The sequence below is a fragment of the Anoplophora glabripennis genome, unplaced genomic scaffold (assembly GCF_000390285.2).
Source record: "Anoplophora glabripennis isolate ALB-LARVAE unplaced genomic scaffold, Agla_2.0 scaffold293, whole genome shotgun sequence".
NCBI classification, from domain to species: domain Eukaryota; kingdom Metazoa; phylum Arthropoda; class Insecta; order Coleoptera; family Cerambycidae; genus Anoplophora; species Anoplophora glabripennis.
In genome coordinates, this window is record NW_019416640.1 from 5,792 (window position 1) to 29,752 (window position 23,961).

General features: G+C 30.9%; 1 protein-coding gene across 1 annotated transcript; it reads left to right on the forward strand.

Moving 5' to 3' along the window:
* The first annotated feature begins 335 nt into the window (after nt 1-335).
* LOC108907037 (maternal protein exuperantia-1) lies at nt 336-12,730 on the forward strand. Its single transcript, XM_018710546.1, has 4 exons — nt 336-486; nt 653-1,437; nt 6,650-6,838; nt 12,239-12,730. Exons 2-4 carry the CDS (start codon nt 664-666, stop codon nt 12,506-12,508), a joined length of 1,233 nt encoding a protein of 410 aa, XP_018566062.1. The 5' UTR covers nt 336-486; nt 653-663; the 3' UTR covers nt 12,509-12,730.
* The last annotated feature ends 11,231 nt before the right edge of the window (nt 12,731-23,961 follow it).

Genomic DNA, 23,961 nt, shown 5'->3' on the forward strand with positions numbered 1-23,961 from the left:
GTAAATTGTTGAGTCAGCAGGTGAACACTAAACTATTTAATTATTTCTCGTTTACATACAATATAAATGTTTAGATAAAACTGGTTGCCCGCATTTAATTTTATAACTTGTTGTCCCGATATGAGATCTAGTTAACGCAGTTGCAATTACGACCTTCAGGTGTTTGTTTTAAAAAGTCAAAAAAGTTTTGAATTTGGATTTTGGGAAATAATTCAAGGGGTACCGTTCTTTTTAAGGTAAGTCGTGATTGTTTAAAATTGCCGCTTTTATAGTGACGTCTTTCCCGTTTGCTCGCGCTTATCCCCACCTACGTGTGAGCACACGTGCGAGATGTATTTTCTATTTCCATTTCTATTTCTATTGACGACGAGAAACGTAATTTATTTATTACGAAGCTTAGTTGTAGAGAGGTGCAGATAATTTATATTTTCTAGTCTATTTTTTATGTTGGCGTTTGTGAAGAGCGCATAAAATTGAGAAATTGTGGTAAGATTCTATTTTTATTCTGTACAATGCGATTTTAAGTAAATTTTAATAGCAGGGTGGGGCTTAATGAGGAAAATAGCAGAATTCAACGCCACGTGTTTACTGTTTAGACATATTGTCCGACGTCGAGATCTAGCTCATTTCTAATTTACAGTTTTGTTTATAGATATAGTTAAAATGGTACAACACGATAGTTCAAATTCCGGCGACGAGAGCTCTGTAATCCCGGAAAATCCTGCTAAAGGTATTCCTGCTGGAAAATACCATTTAGTGGGATGGGGGATCGACACAACAGGCCGTCGTCTCATTGATGAGATAGTACAGATTGCTGCTTTCACCCCGAAGTCTAAATTTTCACAGTATATTATGCCCTTCGCTGACTTAAACCCTATGTACAGCCGTAGACACAGTATTCGTGTAATCAACACACCACGCTACAGGCGTCTAAAAGACTTGAACACTGGCCAATTTGTAAAGACCAAGAGTGAAATTTCAGCTTTGCAGGATTTTCTGCAGTGGCTCGAGACCATTAGTGGTGAAGGCGTTGATGGTATTATTCTTATCTATCATGAAATCCGGAAAGCTTCTCCAGGCATGCTTTTGGAGGCTTTAAGGAGGTATCAGTTGATAGACAGGTTCTCAAAGGTTGTGAAAGGATTCGCAAATGGGTTTAATATTGCTCAAACGAAGTGTGCAAATACTACTAAGTCTTTCAGCTTACGGGTGATGTCGAGAGTATTATTGAACAGAGAGGATGAGAATTTCAGCAGTGCTGTGGAAAGGGCTCGTGCATCCTTTGAGATCGCATCACATCTGGCTCAGGGTGAGAGGATCGAGTTGGATGGGAAACCCAGTGATGCGATTATAGGTACAGAACAACACATTATCAATTTTGTCTGTCCTTTCACTAACCCGATTTCAGCGGAGGAGGATGAAATTGCTGTATTTAAGGTAAGTCCGAGTAATTTTGTGTTAATCTGTATTGATTTATTTATATTTAATTCACAGAAAAGGAATTTTTTCAATTTTTTTTGTCTAACATATAAGTAAATAAAATCAGTTTTTCAGGTAAATGAATGAAAAAACTTGCCAATTCAAAATATGAGCACAAGTGTCTTTCTGATCCAAGTAAAAAACTGTTGGTTTTTATTTCTAGTTGTTTTAAAGCATATTAAACCTAAATTTGATATTTATTAGATATACATATTTATAAAAACAACTGATAATAAATCAGATTTTACCTCAAATATATCTTTCAGTACAAACAACATGAATTTTTATAAAATTTTTATTCATTTTTAGAACTTGGTATTGTTTAATGTTATCTTAAGTTTCTTTTAAAAAACTTGTCAATCAGTATTTAGTAATTAATGAAATAATTCTGCATATTTAATTTTAATAAGTATTTTAAAGAATTTACATCATTTGTCTATAAAAACAAATAATTATTTTTATTTCAGTTTTATTTGTTTATAATTTTACAGCTGTTATTTAGACAGAAAAGTGATATCTCAATAGGTTACATTAACATATTGGGAAATTGTTTACAAGGTGTTTGACCTCATGAATTTTCAAAATGTTTGCATGCACCTCTTATATATCAGTTTTGAGAGGTATATTTTTTTTTCTCAGAATTAATTAAAATCATCTATTCTGAAAAAATTTTAAGAATACTTGGGAAAATAAAGATTTTCTCATGATTTCATCGGTAGTAAAGTGAAAATAAAAATAACAAATTTGATTTTCTTAATACTTTAAACTAATAAACTAAATTTGTATGAACCTCTTTTGTCAATTAATTTTAAAAGAAAAATTTATTGTATATACTTAAACAAATTTAAAAACGTTGTAAAATTATATTTCCACTTGGGAAATGTCAAAAATAATTAATATGCTGTATATTAGTTTATTTTGAATTAAGTTGAATATATAAATTGTATATTAGTAGAAAAAATATAATTTCTTGCTTGAAATGAAATACAGTACAATGCGATTTTAAGTAAATTTTAATGGCAGGGAGGAAAATAGCAGAAATCAACTCCAAAAAATAGAATTTCCTATTTGAGATGAAATACTCTGTTTATTGTTGACCACTGTTTACTAAAGAAACAACATTTGCTGTAAAAAGAACTATTTTCTTCAGGATATCGTAGTATTAGAGAGTACGTAATTATAATAAAAAAAATACAATGAAATGTTTTTCTTTACCTTATCACTGGTACAATTTAAAATATTTGTTTTGTTATATAGATGTTTTGATACACAAAATTCAACAATACCTATTTAAAGGTGTGACGCTTAAACATTAATACACATGATGTCATTGTCTTTTTATAGCTAATAGATAAATATTAAAAAGTTTGTTATAAATCACAATTTTATAAGTATTTTCTTTACATATGCATTTAAAATAATTTTTGTGGAACATTATAGTTACACTTTCTTGTAAGGAGAAATAATTTATTTACATTTTGTTAAATATAAATGTTTTTTCATGTGACAATGGAAAATGTCCGCTTGAAATGAATACTCAATATTTATCTGAAAACCCGTAATAAAAGTAGTCTGTTATTACAAATTTATTACTATAATAATTTATAAACATATAAATAGGTACATATTCTGTTACAATCATTTTGTTTGTTATTTGGAAATCTTCCCTATTTATAACTCAATTTATGCTAATGTAAATATCATATAAGGCTGCACTTAATTGCTTGCATATACATATTATATATATAACCAGGTTTTTTCATTCAGTATGCATAGTAATATTTATTTATTTTTTTGATACAGTATATAACAATTTTGGTATTAAATGCTGCCTGGCTCAATTCCATACATAAATATATTTAATACAGCATACACATATTGGTAGCATGATCTTGCCAAAAACTACTCTTGTTCAGCAGGTTTTACTTTATTTTATGACCATAAATATGTTTACAATCTGTGTAAGATAATGGTTGCTTTTTCTGATGTATTCTAATCATTATAGTTAATTGGTATGTAAAATAAATGACATTGCTCTTTTTGTTGTCATAACACGCTCCCGTTTGTATTCAAGAAGATATTAAAGCAGGCAACAGTGTTTTTTTTAATAACTGTTTTAAAATAAGATTTGATATGTTGTACAGGGTGATTCACTATATTTTGACCCCCCTTTAACTTTTTTGTTTTAAGAGTTATAAAAAAATTTGAAATATAAAAGTTGCACGAGTTTTTATGAATTTTTCGAAAATGATAGTAGAAAAACAAATGAAGTCCAAACAAAATGGCCGCGGATGTTAACTATGTTAAGTTAAATGGAATACCCTGTATATTTTTACATATTTGTTATTGTTAGCGATGGACCCAACAAACCCTACATGACTATGCTGGACAGGGAACGTTCTATCCAAATATGTAAAAATATACAGAGTGTTCCATTTAACTTAACAAAGTTAACATCCGTGGCCATTTTGCTTGGACTTCATTTGTTTTTCTACTATCATTTTCGAAAAATTCATAAAAAAATCGTGCAACTTTTATATTTAACATTTTTTTATAACTCTTAAAACAAAAAAGTTAAAGGGGTGGTCAAAATATAGTGAATCACCCTGTACAGGGTGTGCTAAAACATTTAGTGAAACTTTAATCGCAGATTCTACATTGTAAATTTAAAAAAAAGTTTATATTGGTGTATGTCCAGGACATGGTCTAAAATTTTATCCTTTTGGTTGAAAACGTATATTCTAGTACGAACACATTTTTGAGAAACTTCTGTCACAATAGTGAAATAGCTTCGAAGAAAAAAAGTTAGAATAAATGGTTAATACATCTGCTCATGGAACTACACCCTACAAAAAATCATGCACATACATTTGTGAATAAGTAAAAACTGAAGTTGCATTTGAAAGAACCGTTCAACTATTTTTTTTTGTCATAAAAAAGTCAATTTTTCTTTACACCATGATACAAAGTTTTTCTTAATTTATGACGTAGAATCCACAATTAAGTTTGGTCAAACATAAAAAAGAATAATACAAATCAACTTTCAACAACAACAAATGTTTTTGTAACTAATTTTAAAATATTACATAATTTTCACACTATTGTTTGCAACCAAATTCACATGCAAGAATGGTTATTTTTTCATAACTGCATTGCAAAAATTGTATCTTGTATAGAAAATTCCATGAATTAAAATATTAAGGACAAGGGCAGATCAAAAGTTCTTAGTCAAGTCTAAGGAAGTAGCCTGCAATTGGAGGTGACCAGGTAGTCATACGTAACAACCCAAAAAACTATACTACTTTAATTGTAATTATTTTAACGTCAGCCTCACTGGATTTTATAAAACAACTTTTTAAATTTTGAACAATAGAAAGTAAAATATTTTTACTATCCTATCCTCACCCATTGTTGTACATAAATAATTTTTAATTATGTGTAGATCTGTAACAACTTGTACTGGAAGATGGTCTCTGTTACATTACATAATTTATTCATTTCATCGAAGACTAAAATAAAATCTTGTAAAATCAGTGTTAAAAGTCACTGCTGTAAAAACATAATATTCACATTGGTCTTATGGTCTTGCTTGTTGAAAATATGGAAATTTAAGTTTTTTTATTTTTTTTGTTTTTATATATTGCTTTTAAAATGTTGGACGAGAGGATTTTTGGTAGGAATTTCGCCCACTTGCGCTCCCCTCCAGAGCCTGTTTCCTATGTTTTTCTTTTTTTTTTTGAATAATAACAAAAAAAGTAGAATATACAGGATTGTTGGGAACGACTGTACCATTTAAAATGCCATTTAACCATTTATGTTCCTGCCCAAGTTAACTTACGTCTACCTTTTTGTAAAATTTCCGCATAAGCAAATTAACTTGTTATAACGGGTTATCCATTTTCTCATCGGGAAAGTAAAGTTTAAAAAAACACACTGAATATTTAAATTTCGATGGAACTTTTATTTCATAATAATGTTTGGACTATGCCATTATGCGTGAAAAACAATATCATTCAAATGTCTTCCACGGAACCGTTTGCAGGACTCAAACTTTTTGAGGTAATTTTCGAAGACTTTTTCACTCAATTCGGGCAATAATTCCGACATAACTTGATATATCTCGTCCTTCAATTATTCCAAAGTTGTGGGATTGTTTGCATAACCACGGTCTTTCGCATAGCCCCACAAAGAAAAATCCAAAGGCGTTAAATATTAGGATTTAGGTGGCCAAGCTACATCGCCGAATCTCGAAATTACGCGTCCTGGGAATTTCTCCAGCAATAGAGCCATAATTGGCTGCATTGTGTGGCATGTGGCCCCATTTTGTTGAAACCACATATCGTCCAGATCAAAATCTTCAATTTCAGGCTAAAAAAAGTCGATGAATCATGGCGCCACAATGTGCCGTAGGACAGGCCCAAATGCTAGGCTCGACTTGAAGTCGAAAGATTCGGGTCATCGATAACACTTTCATTCACAGCGGCTATGTTTTCGATTGAACGGGCAAAACGATGATGCACAGGTCTTACGATGTCTGTTACCAATCCAATCTATTGGAATTTCCTCACTGTATTGGTGGTTGTTTGCTAGGATGGACGATTATGTCAATCATAATCTCCGCGTAATGTGCGAAATGCAGCCACCGAAGATCCACCATTTTCGTAGCATAATTTAATAATTTTAACGCGTTGTTCAGTCGTAAAACGTTCCATATTGTGAAATGGCAAACCTTTAACTAAACAAATACCAGTCTGAACGATAGTGACATTTGACAAATATCAATTGGCAGGGCTTTACTATCCCAAGCTCGAAATGGATAACCCGTTATTTCGATTTAGGTGTTATGTTCCATTTTTCTCTTAATTAAACTGTTCAAAATATTAGATATTCTATTAACCAGAGTATAATTAATATTAGTTTTATTTATCGAGAAACAGTTTAGATACAATACTTTCTGTAACTCAAATATATTGTGCCATATACATACTTATAAAAACTAATTTTTTAATACTTTTTGGGTATAAGTTAAATAATTTTAGAAACAATAAGTTTCAGAAATTGATGTCATTATTTGGGGTCCATTTTAAATTTTAAGTCGAGTTTTAAAAAATGCACTTTTAACACAACTTGAAAATCACATGGTGTTAACTTAATGGTTTTTGAATTTTAGGTGTTGTTGGAAAGACAGAATACATTCCGGCCTGTGTTTGGTGCCTTATTGAGAGCGAGCCGTACAGAAAGACAACACGCAAGCCATCTGCGTAGACTTCTGGCCGAAAACAACATCAATTACGACAAACTGAAAGAAGCATATGAAACTGGTGCCAAAGAGGGCCTTGAGAAGGTTATTAAAAATGAAGTAAGCATAAAAATCTTTTATTAAAAATGCTTTGAGAACTTGTGAATGATATGTACTTTGCAACATAAATATCATAAAATTGTGTTGTCTACTGAGAAATGGAGAATGACTGATGGCACCGCTACTTGCAAATATTTTGTGTGCCGCTCTCCTATTATTTTCGCTCTTCCTAGTTGGTTACATTGATCGTGATTTACTTTGTGGGTGGGCCATCTCTCAAATTTCTTATACTATAGATTTTGTAAAGAGATAGTCACAAGGAGGGTTGTTCCGGATGTGAGATTTTCAATATTACATGCAAATGTAAATATTTCAAGTTGCATTACTCTACTTCCAATAATAAAGAAGATATGGAACAGATAAGAAAAGTCAAGTTTTTAATTTTTTCAGCTTATTTCAATAACAATAATAATAATAATAATATCCAATATCTTTTCATAATCCGAAATGGCATGAAAATATGCAAGTTTTTTGTAATTTAGAATGACCGCCCTGTATATTATTTTTTTTTTTCAGTGGTTGATAATGTATAAGGTGGAGTTTTCATTTTGTCTGTAACAAAAAATATTCATTGCAAAATTATAGACGTCTTATAATAGACAACTTTATTTTGTTCTATGGAATTGTAAAGATAAAAATAACTATGAACATATTTACTACCTGTAAATAAGTTTTTTTTTTTATTTTGGACAGAAAATTTGTTAATATAAACACTTCAACCTGTGCCGATCTCTCATATTAAAAATATTAATTATGGATGTAGGGGAAGGTGGAGAAAAGTGAAATGAAATTTGATTTAAACAATTAATATCCCATCTTTCATAACAATAAATGATGAATCACAAGTTTGGATTTAAAAGAACGGTATTCTCTTGTGATATTTTTTCTTGAGGGTATTTAAAAAAATATTACATTTGTTGCACTTTATCTACCCCATTTATGGGGCAAAGTAAAATAATCGGAGAGGTGAGTTAGAAAATTGTTTTATTGGTGCTGTTAAAGATAATCATCATTAATTAAAATATTTTAGTTTAAACATAATAAATCAACGAGCAGTGAAATTACATTTTTAATTTTATAAAACTTGTACTAAATGTCATATTCGTTATAAATATATAAAAAATATCTAGTAAAAAGTTTTGAAATGCAAAAAAATTCCGTAGCCGCATAGACCACATTATTTAAAATTCAATGTTGTGTTTACCTTCCCTGGATCATTTGCATTAATGTAGAAAAATATTTTTTCTTAATACGAAGGAGGTAAAAAATTTGTTATATTGTTACATGTATAGAGACGGACTTGATAGGCAAGTACAGGTTTGTTGTGTATCGCTAATGGCACTGCCCTGTAGTCAAAATTTTGAATAATCATTTGATGTACCTGTATGGTAGTGTGAAGATTGAACATAAATACCATATTATTAGGATTTCGCCTAATCCATTGCAGATTTGGAAGTCAACTTTGCCTCCTGACATTTATTCCTCATTTTGCTAATATCCCCTCCAAAGCATCGAAAATATCAATTCTGTTGAAGTACTTTACTTTCTTTAGTACACTCTTATCTTGATGACTGTTTCCTTTGTCTGGTCTCCATATTACAGTCATCATGCTTTGAAACTTACAAAATGTAGGTGCAACTATTTACTACAGTTTCTTTTGGTGAAAATGATACTCCTTGTCCCATATTTTATTTAGGTTCTTCTTTTTTGAGTTACAAGTTTTGACAATTCAACAATTATGAATAAAAATATATTTTTTATGATGTTAAGGAGAGAAACCACATTAGAAGGCTGATTTTCAGGCATTTTTCATGATTTTTTATGAGTGGGACAAATTGATTAGACCTTAATCAAATTTTGACATTTAGACTAGGCGGTATCTGTTTTGATTTGGGTGAAATATATATCCACGGAGATTTTTGCCTTTTTGGCTTTCAAATATCACTAGGAATAAAAATTTTTCTATGCACATAAAAAAAACGTGGGCTTAACTTTTGGCGGCACAATATGTTAAAAAAATTCGAAAAATGTCATATTTTTCCTATTATGTATCTTTTCAAGAGTTAATTTTAGGCGAAAATGAAAGAGGAAAAAAATTTTTGTAATTAAATTTTACAAAATATGACTAGTTACAAATCAAATGAATAATTATTATTGTAAAAATCGAAAAAATCGACAAAAATTGGGTTAAAAAACATTATTTTTTAGGGAAATTTTTTGGGGTCTTTAAGTTGGGTATACGACCTTCATACTTGGCTCAGGAAAAGTTAGTTATGTAGAATCATCACGCCAAATTTCATCAAAATCGGTTTGATAGATTTTGCATAATAATTTTGCAATCCAGATTTTGAAAAAAAAATTGCAAATTTTCAAAATTTTGCACAGCAAAAACCAAGGCCCTTAGATACTTGAAAATTTAATCACATATAGAGGGGCTCTCAAGCTTTCAAACACTTTTTGAAAAATTCGAATCCGTCAATTAGGAGAGCTCTGGCGCTGTTTAAACATTGGTCGAATATTTGTTCTTATAAACAATTAGAATAACTTTGTGAATATTCAATCAAACCAAATTTTTTAAAGCTGGTTTTAAAAGTTATTGGAAAGACGCTTCTTTAAAAAATGCGATTTAAAAAAAAACAATTAGCATATTTTCAAATGCCTATCATTAATAATTATTGGTCTTTCAACAGTCTCGTAATTATTTATCTTTAAACTTCCTTTAATTATCAACTTTATTTTTTTATTGTTATCAAAGGTAAGTGCATAAACTTGTATACTGTTTATCAAGGATCAAAAACAAATTTATTTAAATATTCTAAAATTGTTAAACAACAATTATTTCCAAAAAACATGTCCAAAATTAGTAATTAATTAATTAATTATTAATTTAATCATTTCTTTTGTGACTAAAGTATAATTCAAATATTATTTACTGTTTAAAATATAAGCAAATCAGAAATTAAATTATTATATTACAAAAATACAAAATTATAGTACAAAAATTCGACCAATGTTTAAACAAGCACTAGAACTCTCCTAATTGACGGATTCGAATTTTTCAAAAAGCGTTTGAACCGATTTTGATGAAATTTGGTGTGACGATTCTATATAACATGAACTTTTCTTGAGCCAAGTATGAAGGTCCTATACCCAACTTAAGGTGGCCATATTCCTGGCCGAGAAATAGTGAAATTTTTGGCGTTTTTAGGTACTGAAATCTTTAAAAGTAAAACGTGTAGAACAAAAGTAAGCACAAAAATAAAATCCTTGATGTTTTGTTTATTCATTGTTACCATTTAAATTTACTCAAATAAAATAATAACTAAAAAAAAGCGTTTGTAAAACATGCGTTTGCTGTTATTCTAACCCCACATTTTAAGAATTATTTTCACGTACTTATAAATAAAAGTAAACAATTTTATATGTAGGACTAAGCAAGTAAATGTTATAAGAATATTTACATGTGGAATTATATATAAAAAAGTTAGTATTTTCGTAGATTTCAGTACCTAAAACCTTGATGGTTTGATCGTTTTTTGCACCTGTTTATTCGTTTTACTGCGGCGTCTTTGAAAATACCCAGATGGCATGACATAACATTCCTATTATTTGATAAGCTTTAGATTATTCAGTTATTAAATGTTTGAAATTATTTGTCTTTGCGGAAAACACTATTTAAAGAATATGGGGCCCTTAAAGACCCCAAAAATTCCCTAAAAAATAATGTTTTTTAACCCCAATTTTAGCGATTTTTTCGATTTTTACATAATCATGATTCATTCGATTTGTAACTGGTCATATTTTGTAAAATTTAATTACAAACATTTTTTCCTCTTACAATTTCGCCTAAAATCAACTGTTGAAAAGATACATAATTAAATAGGAAGAAAAATATGATGACATTTTTCGATTTTTTTTTACATATTGTGCCACCAAATGTTAAGCCCACGTTTTTTTTAAGTGTATAGAAAAATTTTCATTTCAAGTGATATTTGAAAGCCAAAAAGACAAAAATCTCCGTGGATATACGATTCACCCAAATATGGACTCTTTGAAACAGATACTGTCTGGACTAATTATTTTATTAATATTTTGGACTACATTTACAAACTTTTTCAAATCATTTGTGTTGAAACTGCCGAAGTTATGGGCTGTTGTCCACCGAAGGTCGTTGTCCGAGTTGGTTGTTCACACGAAATGTGGAGGTCTCAATTTTGATCTGAAAGCAAAATGGTTGTTTTTCTGCATTATTTACATGTTTTCTAAGAATATGAACCTCATTACGGGTAAAAATTGTGAAATTGAAGTTTTGAACTATTGATTTTCACCATTTTTTTTTTCATTTATTTTGAATAAATTATTATATCATTCCAATTGTTGGTTCATGTTCTTTATAATTTCTTAAAGGAACACACTTTCAATTTTCATAACGATTGGTACATAACTTTTCGAGTTCCTGTGAATAAAAAAAATGTTGTTTCAAAGAAAAGCGTGTTTGAAAATTTCTGAAAATAGAAATTTGGGAAAGTTATCAATAATACAGGGTGTCCGCAAATTTCACCGACAACGTTTCACTACATATTCACAACGATAAATAAATATGATCTACAAAAAAAAAGTTAAATAAAAACTTTTTGGTTTTTGAGTTACAGGCCTTCAAAGTTGTCAAAAATAAAACTAATTTAATTAATAACTTCATAACCCTTTTACCGATCGCATTAAAATTTGGTACATTTATTTGTAACTATTATTGCGTATTATTTCTTAAAGTTTTAGTCAAATCGATATACTGGGTGATAGTTTTCTCCGGTTACCTCTCCCTCTTAGTGGTCAAAACTTTTACAGTGGTCGTATTTTTTTTAAAACGGGTAGCAACACTATAAAGGTCTTTTTATTTAAAAAATATATTGTCACTTGAGAAATTCGCCTACGGAAAGCCATTCTTGAGAAAAATGGCATTATTTGCAGGTTTGTACGTTTCGGTTTGTATAGCAGTGTCACCGATTTAAAACTTTGAGATCAGTAGGCGATGAAAACAAGATGTCGATTGCTATGGCTATCAGGGAATGTCATTATTGTTGTGTCTCTTTAGGATTCTCATCACTGCATACATTCAAATTATGAAAATTTACAACTCCGTTCCTTGTAAAATAATTGAATGTAAAGTATAATCACAGTCTAATCGCCTGATTAGTTAATGGAGCCTTAAACGAGACTCAAAGTATCAGGTCTTAACATATATTCCGCAACATTATTTGATTTAAGTTTATTATTTAGTTGTAAATATTTTTGATTGTGGTTCCTGTAATTGGGTTTTTTACCTGTTGGAAATAAAAATATCCTTTATTTGAATCTAATCTAATCTTCTAATTCTTTAAGTTAATTTATTCTAATTCCTAGGTTGCCAATGCCAAAGAAAAAGACCTGAATGAACTGTTAGAGATTCTGGACTGCTTCTTCGACCCGGATAAGAAAGCAGTCCAACCAAAGACCCAGCGTTTCTTCCCGACTTACAACCGTCGGAGACAAAAGTCTTTCAACAAAAACCAGAGCTCCAATTCGGAAAGTCACAGCCCCAATGCTTCTACCGACAATCCGACTACGGAGCCAGTAAGCGACGAGACTTCCCCTAGGAGTGAGCCGGAAAAGACAGTGGTGGCAGCGCAATAAGTGCCTTATCGTATCCCTAGTTGTTCCCTACTCACACACACAGTCTCTGGCTTTTTCTTTTCTAACATTTTCAGTTACTTACCCGCAAATATTTATTTGATTTCTATAAGCAACAGCTGTGTTTAATCTGAAATATGACATATGGAATTATTTTGTTTAATCATGTTCTAAGTTAATGCATTTTTTTAGAGAGAATAATTTATGTTTACATACATGTTGGTTCTGATATAGATTTATTTTATTATGTTTATTTAATTTTGTGATAATAATAGGATTATGTTTTTGTAACAAATTAATTTTTATATTGTTTGTTACATGCCTGTTATTTAATATTTGAGTTTAATAAAGTTTAATAAATAAATAATAAGTTTAATAAAAAAATGAAATGAAATGTTTTTAAAGACAGAGGGACACGGAATCTATTTTTGCATATACAGGGTTTTTGGTAAGTAAATGCATTCCTTGTAGGTTATAGTGCAAGTGATTTGTGATATATGTCCTTAATATACCATATTCCGAAAACGTTTCTGATCTACAGGGTGATAAAGTTTTAATAAAAAATGCAAATTTATAAATATTGCCGAAACCGCTCGGAATATTTTAATGAAATTTTACAAGTTTTGACAATTTACAATGTTCTGTTTCACGGATTTTTTGTACCAATTTTATTACTGAAAATTATTCCTCGCAGTTAACATCAGTCTAAAAAAATTTTATTAGTTTTTAGATTCACTATTTACTATCTAAATAGAAATTAGCAAGTTGGCTGTGCACTAGTTTTTGTTATTGTTTGACAAAATCAATAATAGTTGGATGGCGTTATGCAGAAAGCTACCAACCCACAATAGTGACAAACCGAGATAATCAACTCTAAAGTTTCTATTAATTTAAAAAATCTGTAGGATGTTTAAATACTACTTTGTAATTTTCTTTTGATTCAAGATAGGTCTTTTGATATTTTATCTATGTTTAAATATTTTATATATAAAATAAAGGTAAAAATGGCTCTTGTTTTTCTATTTTGATTGATTGTAATTGAAGAACCCCATATTTGCAGAAAGCTAACAACCCACTTGAGTGCATCTGGCACTATATTAAACTAAAACCAAGTGGGTTGGTAGGTTTCTGCAAATTATAAGTATAATACCAAGTGGGTTGGTAGGTTTCTGCAAATTAAAAGTTTCGACAAAATACATAATGTGGGTTAGCATTTTATAGTTTTATAGGGTATATAATTTATTGAGGCTTGGTAGGTTTTTACAGAATGCAGAACGCGTATTTTATTAACCAAATATGCACCTAACTCAATATCTGGTATATTGTGGGTTGGTAGCTTTCTGCATAACGCCGTCCAATTATTTGTTTTTATAGTTTTAACATTAATAGGCTATTGAATATAGGATTATTACACCAATCGTTCAAATTGTCATTTTGGATGAAAAAACCGGGGAGTGCTATTAAATTAGAGGGTGGAAATTGGAGATAGGGCTGAAAATGCACCCCTTTCAGTTTTTTTAACTGTAGCATAGGAAAAATTATTTAGAGAATTTAATTTCCCATCGAAATAGCATATTTAAAAAATTTAAAAGGAAAATTTTATGCAAAAAATCGTTATGAAACAATTTAAAAAAAGCAAAATTATATTTTCTGATTTTTTTACTTTTTTGCCTCTAGTTTTTTTTTGAGTAAAGATAGGTATAGGCATTGCTTTATAGAAAAAAAAGTAGATAAAATTTCCTTCAAAACAAGAGGTTGTAAAGNCCCACTTGAGTGCATCTGGCACTATATTAAAGTAAAACCAAGTGGGTTGGTAGGTTTCTGCAAATTATAAGTATAATACCAAGTGGGTTGGTAAGTTTCTGCAAATTAAAAGTTTCGACAAAATACATAATGTGGGTTAGCATTTTATAGTTTTATAGGGTATATAATTTATTGAGGCTTGGTAGGTTTTTACAGAATGCAGAACGCATATTTTATTAACCAAATATGCACCTAACTCAATATCTGGTATATTGTGGGTTGGTAGCTTTCTGCATAACGCCGTCCAGTTATCACTTTGAGTGTGAAGCAGTTAGTACATAATTTCTATTTTTTAAATCATTGAAACCGGATTATGCCACGTAATAAATCGATTTTAATTTTTTTAGTCGAAAATGGTGTGTCGTAAAAAAAACAGTCGAGATACTTTTTCTCTTCCAAATTGAACAAGGAATTTAAAAATAATTTTTATTTTAACCCTTTAACTGCTCCAGACGTATATATTCGCAAAAAATTTATAGGGGTCAAACTGCTACAGACGGATTAATTCGCATGCATAGTTAAATTGGATCAGGCTGCTCAAACCGTATATATTCACAACCATACGCATTAGTGACTCAGTTATTGCAATTGGTAAGGCGAATTTTTGCGGGTGAGCTTATACCGATTGTGACAAATATTTTTATGGAAAAAGGTACTGGTAATAATACCAAAATTGTTCATGTTTCTTTCAGTTTCTCTTTAGTACATATACTGTATTTTATTTAAAATAAAATCGTAAAATTTATCGTAAATCGTAATTTAACACAACATAATGTAAAACTATAAGTGGTCTAACTGCTCCAGACATATACAGGGTGTTTTTGAATGGAGTAGCATAAATGACACCAGTGAATCTACATTTCAAAAGAACACGATCTGCAAAAAATCGCCTTAGTAAAATGTTCAGCCCTGAAGAGATATGGGCCATCAAAGTTTCCAAAAAAATTATGAAAATTGGCTGTAATTTGAAAACCGAACAAGGTACAAATAACAAATTTTTTACAGGTTGTTTACTAATACAGATGCGAGTTTTCAACTATTTTTCGAAAATTTTAACCCCTCGAAAGGGGTTGAAATAACCACCCCTCAAGCCATTTTTTGCCATAACTTTTATATTTCGTAAAAACTCGATATCCAAAAATACGCATTAGATAAACTGGTTCTTTTAGAAACTTTTACCTCTCTAGCAATTTTCCTTTAAAACTTTTCGTTTATTAATAAAAAAATAAAATGTATTACCATTCACCTCACACCGTATATGATTGCAATCAATCAAAGAAAAACTAAGTGTGCTGCTGTCATGCCAGTTGTCACAATTAACTCTTCTGTAAGTTGTCACTGTTATCAGCTAAATACTTTTTGGGTGTAAATTAACAAGAATTATGCCAAATTTTACTAATGATGAATATGTGGACATGCTACAAGTGTATTTTGAATGTCGCAAAAACTGTGCTGCGGCAACAAGAGCGTATAATGAGAGATATCCAAATCGTCAAGTTCCCCACAGACAAACTTTTTCGGCGGTAGAACGAAGACTTCGGGAAACTGGAAAAATACAGCCGCATATTGAGGGTACCGGCCGAAGACCTACTGTTCGTACTATTTATCTTGAGGATGCAGTACTTGAAGAGTTTGACGAAAATCGTCAGACTAGTACGAGAAAAACAGCAATGCACTTAAATGTGTCCCATAGTGTTGTTTGGAATATTGTCCATGATAATTTATTATATCCTTTTCACCACCGGCCAGTTCAAGCTCTACTTGAACCAGACATGCATAAGCGAGTTGTTTTTTGCGAATCGTATCTTAATATTCTAAGAAATAATTTGAATTTTGCCTCAAAGATACTTTTCACAGATGAAGCAACTTTTCAAAGACATGGTTTAACCAATATGCACAATCTTCATTCCTGGGCTCATGAAAATCCTCACGAAGTATCTATGACAACATTTCAACATAATTTTAGTTTAAACATTTGGGCAGGAATTGTAGAAAATGTGCTTGTCGGCCCTTTTGTTTTACCTCATCGACTTGGTGCTGTTGAATATTTGCAGTTCTTAAATGAGCATCTACCACCACTTCTGGAGGAAGTACCATTAAATGTACGTCAGGCCATGTGGTACATGCATGACGGGGCTCCTGCTCACAGCACTGTAGTAGTTAGGCGGTGGCTTAATTTAAATTACCCGAATCGTTGGATAGGTCGCGGCAATGAGGCACCTATCTCTTGGCCTGCACGTTCTCCCGATCTAACGCCCATGGATTTTTTCTTTTGGGGACATATAAAAAGTATTGTTTATGCGACCCCAGTTGACAGTGTTGAAGAGCTACAGGAAAGAATATTCGCGGCGGCTGATGAGATTCGCAACAATCCCATAATTTTTGCTCGAGTCCGTAACAACTTTGATAAACGTGTTAGGTTGTGTTTAGAAAGAAATGGCAATTATTTTGAAAATGTCCTTTAACTAAGTTTTTTGTTTTTTCTCTTTTTGATAATAAATTATTTCTTAGTTTCGTTTTCATTGTACTTCTATTTAATAAAAGTTTCTGCGACATTCAAACAGTTATTTGTGCAACTACTGTAAAGAGTGTGTATTTGTTGTACGATGCATGAAGTTTGCAGCTCGAGACGAAGTTGAGAGCTGCAATCATGTTAAGTGCAACAAATATGCTTTTTGCACATGTTGCACGCAACATTTTTTCTACGATTGTTTTTATTTCAAATTTTATTTAACAGTATTTTACATAATATTAAAATTTTAACTGACAACTGGAAATTAATTGCGCAAATTGTCAATGTCAGACGTTAGGTACTTATGGATATGCTTAGATTAAACTTGTAATCAATATTTTTTTTGTACTACTGTAAAAAAAGTTAAACTTTTGGCACAGTAGGTAGTGCAATAAGTAGTAAATTTTGCACGATCGTAGAAAAAAACACTTGTAGCATGTCCACATATTCATCATTAGTAAAATTTGGCATAATTCTTGTTAATTTACACCCAAAAAGTATTTAGCTGATAACAGTGACAACTTACAGAAGAGTTAATTGTGACAACTGGCATGACAGCAGCACACTTAGTTTTTCTTTGATTGATTGCAATCATATACGGTGTGAGGTGAATGGTAATACATTTTATTTTTTTATTAATAAACGAAAAGTTTTAAAGGAAAATTGCTAGAGAGGTAAAAGTTTCTAAAAGAACCAGTTTATCTAATGCGTATTTTTGGATATCGAGTTTTTACGAAATATAAAAGTTATGGCAAAAAATGGCTTGAGGGGTGGTTATTTCAACCCCTTTCGAGGGGTTAAAATTTTCGAAAAATAGTTGAAAACTCGCATCTGTATTAGTAAACAACCTGTAAAAAATTTGTTATTTGTACCTCGTTCGGTTTTCAAATTACAGCCAATTTTCATAATTTTTTTGAAAACTTTGATGGTCCATACCTCTTCAGGGGTGAACATTTTACCAAGGCGATTTTTTGTAGATCGTGTTCTTTTGAAATGTAGATTCACTGGTATCATTTATGCTACTCGATTCAAAAACACCCTGTATATATTCGCAGGCGATAAACTTTCGCGCACGGCGCGGTAGCTACGTTCAGACGTATTGCGCAGCGAAAGGGTTAAGAATACTCAGTGGTGTATCATATTTTTCTTTAACAATATTTAGAGACGTGCCTGGGCGCACGCCACTGGTGAAACAGAACAATATTTTTCTCGTAAAACATGTAGGGGAGAGTAACCCAAGTTGGGACAGTATTCGAAGAAGGGACACGTTTTTAAATTGGAAATTTAGCCTTGTAGCTCCATCTAAATACTGATTAGTCAACTTCGCAAAAGCATGCATGTTGCCTACGAAATTGAGTCCAATCCAATAATCGCCGCGTACAGTACAGGTGTTTTGGTGATTTGTGCAGTATTATTAAAATATTTCCCGAAAAACAAAAGCTGGAATAATATCGATAATGTAAGTTATGTTCCTCTTTCTCCCACAGCCTTTTAGAATAGACGTTAGCGAATAGTTTCGCATAAATTTGTTCGAACATATCATGTGATGAACTTTGCAGGTTATGTCACGTTTATAAACAGCCACATTTCTTAAGATGGGACATAGTAGCGATTCCGAAGTTGGGACGTCCCACCTTGAGAAACTGTTTTTTACAATACAGTGAGAAAGGTTTTCTTTTTGTCTCTGAATTACAGATGCCTAAAGTAGATTGTTATTACAAAAGAAAAACCGATCGTGGAAAATGGTCGACTCAAGACATGCTTGAGGCTGTTCGGAAAGTTAGAGACCATGAGTTATCTATTCGACAGGCTGCAGACAGATACAATGTGCCGAAAAGTACATTGGAGAGAAGAATCACAAATAAAAACAAAATTGTGAAAGAAGATGAAAAATATCTTGGACGATTTCGACAGGTCTTCTCGGAGGAACAAGAGCTAGAAATTATGGAGTACATTCTCGAGATGGAAAAGCGGTTTTTTGGCATCACTTATACAGAACTTCGCAAGTTAGCATTTGATTTCGCCAGTGTCAATAATATTGCCAATAATTTCAATAAAGAGACTAAAATGGCTTCAAAGAAGTGGATTTATGGATTTTTACGTAGGCATACAAATATTTCCTTGAGGAAACCTGAAGCCACATCCTATGCCAGAGCTACAGGTTTCAATAAACAAGCAGTTCGAAGTTTTTTCAAGAATCTTGAAAATATTTATGTGAAATATAAACTTACTCCAAATCGCATTTGGAATGTGGACGAAACTGGTGTGACGACCGTCTAGAAGTTATCAAAAGTTCTCGCGCAGAAGGGCAAGAAGCAGGTTGGTGGGCTAACGAGTGCAGAAAGGGNTAACGAAGCCAAAAATAAAAATGATAAAAAGTGTAGTGTGAGGCCCAATAAATCCAACACCAGTGCAGACGTTGACGACACCAGTTGCATCGTATGCGGCGAAAAGTACTTGGAGAGCGTAGAAGATTGGTACAACTGCCACCAGTGCTTAGGATGGGCTCATGAATCATGTGGAGTTTTAGATGAAAAGTATTTCACATGTAGCATTTGCGCATTGTAGCAGTATGATGTCCCTTCTTAGGTAACCAGGCGACCCAACTTAGGAACCCAGCGTCCTAAGATGGGACATTTGCAATTTTTTTTGTAGTTATAATAAAGACATTTTGTTTACATTGGCGCAATTTATTGCCAAAGACTGTTTCTTAGTTGAATAAATATTCATTTGGTGCCATAGAAGTTGTTTTATTCCTGTTCACTTTTGAAATATTCATCTTAGAAAAAAATCGTCCCGTCTTAGGTTACTCTCCCCATGTTAACTGTCAAAGCCTGTAAAATTTCATTAGAATTTTTTAAGCGGTTTCTGCAATATTTATAAATGTGCATTTTTTTAATAAAACTTTAACACCCTGTAGATAGGAAATCACTTGTAATATAATAGTCCCCTGCAAGGAATGCATCGACTTACCAAACACCTTGAATAGTCCAAGTATTATAGAGAAGAGCTTACAGAAATTATCACTTGGAAAAAAAATAATATGACAGTTTAGGAAATTAAAAATTTCAAATTGAGATTTTTGTTCTTTAAACTCGATACAAAATTTTATTTTATTTTTTTATTTTATTTTATTTTATTTTATTTTAAAAATGGCGAACATGGTCAACAAAATTCGCAAAGTTGCAGAAATTGTAATGGTTTTTCTAAAATTACTGAAAAAATATAGCACCGATCGAAAAATTTTAAATGAGGAAGTTGTAGATTTTAAAAAGATTTATTAACTGACTTTTTACACGTATCGATTGCTTTGTTACTTTTCTATAGCTCGTTTGCATTTACGTTCGCCTATTTCCTGTAAGCATAGCCCGCGACAAGCCAAAAAAGTATATTTTTGAAAAATTAAAAGTAATTATTTTTCAAGATATACTTATCCGTTCTCTATAAAAAAGGTGCTGTCGAAAATTAGCTAGATCTTCTCAGCGGATGTCCCTACAGTAACGATTTTCGGTTTATTTTCTTCGTAAAGAATTGTATTATCATGCCATTAAAAAAATTTATTGATTTTTTTAATTTTAAGGACGAAGAAAAAACTGAAAAAATTGTATTGAGCATTTTTTTTTCAATTTCAATTTTTATTTTATGAAAATGACTTAACGAAAGAAGTTGCTGACATTTTTTGACAAATTGAAAAAAAATATATTTTTCTATGACCTGGAATAACTTTTATTTAAAAAATATCTAGACACCGGCAATTAACATTTTACAGCGATGCGCTTGATGGAGGTTAATACTACTGAATACTTATATTTTCAAGAAAGAAATAATAATAAGCAATCACAAATATTATAATCATTTTCGCCTTAGAAGCAAGATAGTCCCGGAAATATTTAATATTTATTTAATTTCTTTTACTTTTATCATTTAATAATTATTTATTATTACAGATAACAGTATTTTTTCCTGTAATACTTTAATTTTTTTGCTTAATTAATTAATTACTTCATTGTTTCAATAATTAACAAATTTTGGTACAAAATTAAATAAATCCAATATACCTATAATTCCAATATACTAGTATAATGTATAATTTTAAAAAATCCTATACATATACTTGCTATACGAAAAAATCTTGCACAGATATTTACTATACAATAATTCCTTACACAAATATTTTGTTAATCTAGTATTGTAACAATGTATAACAATAGATTATATGATTGAGTAAAGTTTTGTGGTGGAGTAAAATGAAAAATTGTATAGAGAACTTTCATGTTACAGTGCTTCGAATTTGCAGATCTATAATTTTATATTATAAACGGGTGTAGTAATGAAAAAAAAAATATTTTTAATTATTTACCTAATGAAATATAAAGGTGATTATCAAACAAATAGCAACAAGTATAAAGTCAGTGTGATTAAGAAAAAAAATTAAGGTACCTATTACACGAAAAATTCTGTTGTAATAATAAATAATTATTAAAATGATCATAAAAGTATTAAAAAAAATGTATATTAAATATTTCTGGGACTATGTTGCTTCTAAGGTGGATNCCTTAAAATTAATAAAATCGTCAAAATTTTTTAATAGCATGGTAATACAACTATTTACGAAAAAATTAACCGAAAATCGTTACTGTGAGCCATCCGCTGAGAAGATCTAGCCAATTTTTGAGAAGGTTTTTTTTTTAAATCGATATATCTGGAAAAATAATTTATATTTTTAATTTTTTCAATAATGTCCTTTCTTGGCTTGCCGTGAGCTAAGTTTACAGTAAATAGCAAGTATGGCAACGTAAATGTAAACGAGTTATAGAAGAAAAAAAAGATTCTTGACGGTATTTTCGATATATCTCCAAAAGTAACAAAGTAATCGATGCGTGTTAAAAGTCAATCAATAGATTTTTTTTAAACCTACAACTTTCTCATTTAAAATTTTTCGATCGGAGGAGCCACAGTTTTTTAGTTATTTAAGAAACACCGATTTTTGCAAATTTGTGAATTTTTTTTGGCCATGTTCGCCATAATCGAGTTTAAAGAAGAAACTCAATTTAAAATTTAATTTCCTACGGTCATATTTATTTTTCCAGGTAATAATTTCTGCAAATTTAACATTAGGCCTTGGACTAATTACCAATTTTATAAAAATGGTGACTTTTATTGTACAGAGTGTAAATAAATAAGTGCAAAAAAATTTAAATGATTCCTCGTTAAAACGGAGAAAACCTAAACCTACCTTTCCTGTAGATTTATAGTCCTTCAAGTGGGGAGAGAAAAATTGGTCTCCATTTTTTCCCCTTAATGTGGAGAAAGACAAGAAATTATATGTACAGGGAGTCTTAAGCTTGATGCCCTAGGGAGGGCTGCATTGGCTAATAAAAAACATGAATAAAAATTTTGCTTGGGAATTTCAAATAGGACCACTTTTGCCTTTGAGCCAAAAACAGTTTGGAACTTTCGGTAATGCCTGTATGAGGTCAGAAATTATTTTTCCCAAAAACATCTCTTTCATTTCATATTAGGAAAGAGAGAGTTTCTGTGATAGACTTTCATTAATAAACTTTTTTGATATCTCCTTTCGTTTAAAAGTTGCAAGCAGAAAATGAAAACACGTTTATTTGAAATAGGTATCTTGCACAAAATCGAATGACTTAATTCTGTCTCCATGGAAAACAATACTCAGTTTAACTTTCGAAGACGTAAAAACTATTATATTTGTCCTAATGTAAATATATATAAAACGATAAAATGACAATAATTACTAATAGTCCACCAGTACAGCCCCCCTGGAAAGTTGATTACCACATACTTTATAACTCCTGAGGCGCATCCTTTTAATGAGTCTACCACATTTTTCCTCTGCGACTTTTCTCGATTCCTTCGCTTTTCCACTCGGAAAAGTCCAAAAACATGGCATTTTCCCGGGGTCTTGAAAAGTCAAGACCACATCTTTTATTTTTAGCTTAAGTAACTGGAAATTTTGTTGCAAATGCCGATTTAAATTTGTCCGACAGAAATTCTTCCGACATTGACGTGTCTACCGGTCGAAACATGCCAAAATAACAGGGTATTGAAAATCAATTACCACATAGGTAATTTTTAGTAAAATTAATTGTAAATAATTAATTCAGTCCAAAAGTATTGTTGTCCGACAAATTTCAAGCCGCGTTTTTTCAGTCCGACAGCTGGAATTCGGAATTTTGACGGGGTATGATAAATCGATTACCACATGTCGGACAAAACTAACACACGATATAAAAGTGTTTTTTATAAGCAAAAATTGTAATGTCCGACAAAAATATATCAGCAAATCGTCAGTCCAACAAAAAAAGATGAAAAAAATTTCGTAAAAAATGTGCACGTGTATTTATAATTTCTAATAAGGTATTTTCGTGTATTAAGCAAAATTCCATATAAATATACAATACAGGGTGTTTCAGAAAGACCTCCCGTAAATACAGGGGGTGAGGACGACAAAAAATAAGAATTTTTTGTCATATGAACTATATGTCTATCTCCTCTTCTCAAAGCTCAAGCTTACTTTGAGAAAAGTCACTTATTTTATAGTGTAATATTGTAAGAGTTTAATTAAAAGCCTTTTTTCTCGAAAATCGTCCACATTAGGAAGTTCTAACAAGAGTACATTATTTTTAGAAAATAAAATTGTACAATAGAAATTGGAGCCCGACTGGTAAAAAACCTAACCTTAAAAAAAATATAACTTAAATTGTAATAAGAATGTAGCATAACTAGCGCTTTCTATGAAATATACAAAAAATAATTAGACTAGCGTATTTGGCACCCTTAAAAACCTCGGGCTACCAAATTTCATAAAAATATTTCGCACTATTTGGAAATTTTCATAAAAATGTTATTTAAAAAATTTTATTTTGTCTCTCTGTATCTCGAAAACAAGAGGAGATAGACATAGAGTTCATAAGACAAAAAATTCTCATTTTTTATCATACTATCACCCTCTTTATTTACGGGAGGTCTTTCTGAAACACCCTGTATATATTTTTCGTTTTATTCTTGTAATTGTAAATCTCTATATGCTCAATTTAGCCAAATAAATATCGAGAAAAGAATTAAACGATTTCAAAAAAGTATGTATGGTGTAAAAAAATTATGCACAAAAGTT

Coding starts and splice junctions, on each gene's coding strand:
- LOC108907037 (XM_018710546.1), top strand. CDS start 664: ATGGTACAACACGATAGTTCAAATTCCGGCGACGAGAGCTCTGTAATC. Junction 1,438..6,649: donor ATGAAATTGCTGTATTTAAG/GTAAGTCCGAGT, acceptor TTTGAATTTTAG/GTGTTGTTGGAAAGACAGAA. Junction 6,839..12,238: donor AGAAGGTTATTAAAAATGAA/GTAAGCATAAAA, acceptor TCTAATTCCTAG/GTTGCCAATGCCAAAGAAAA.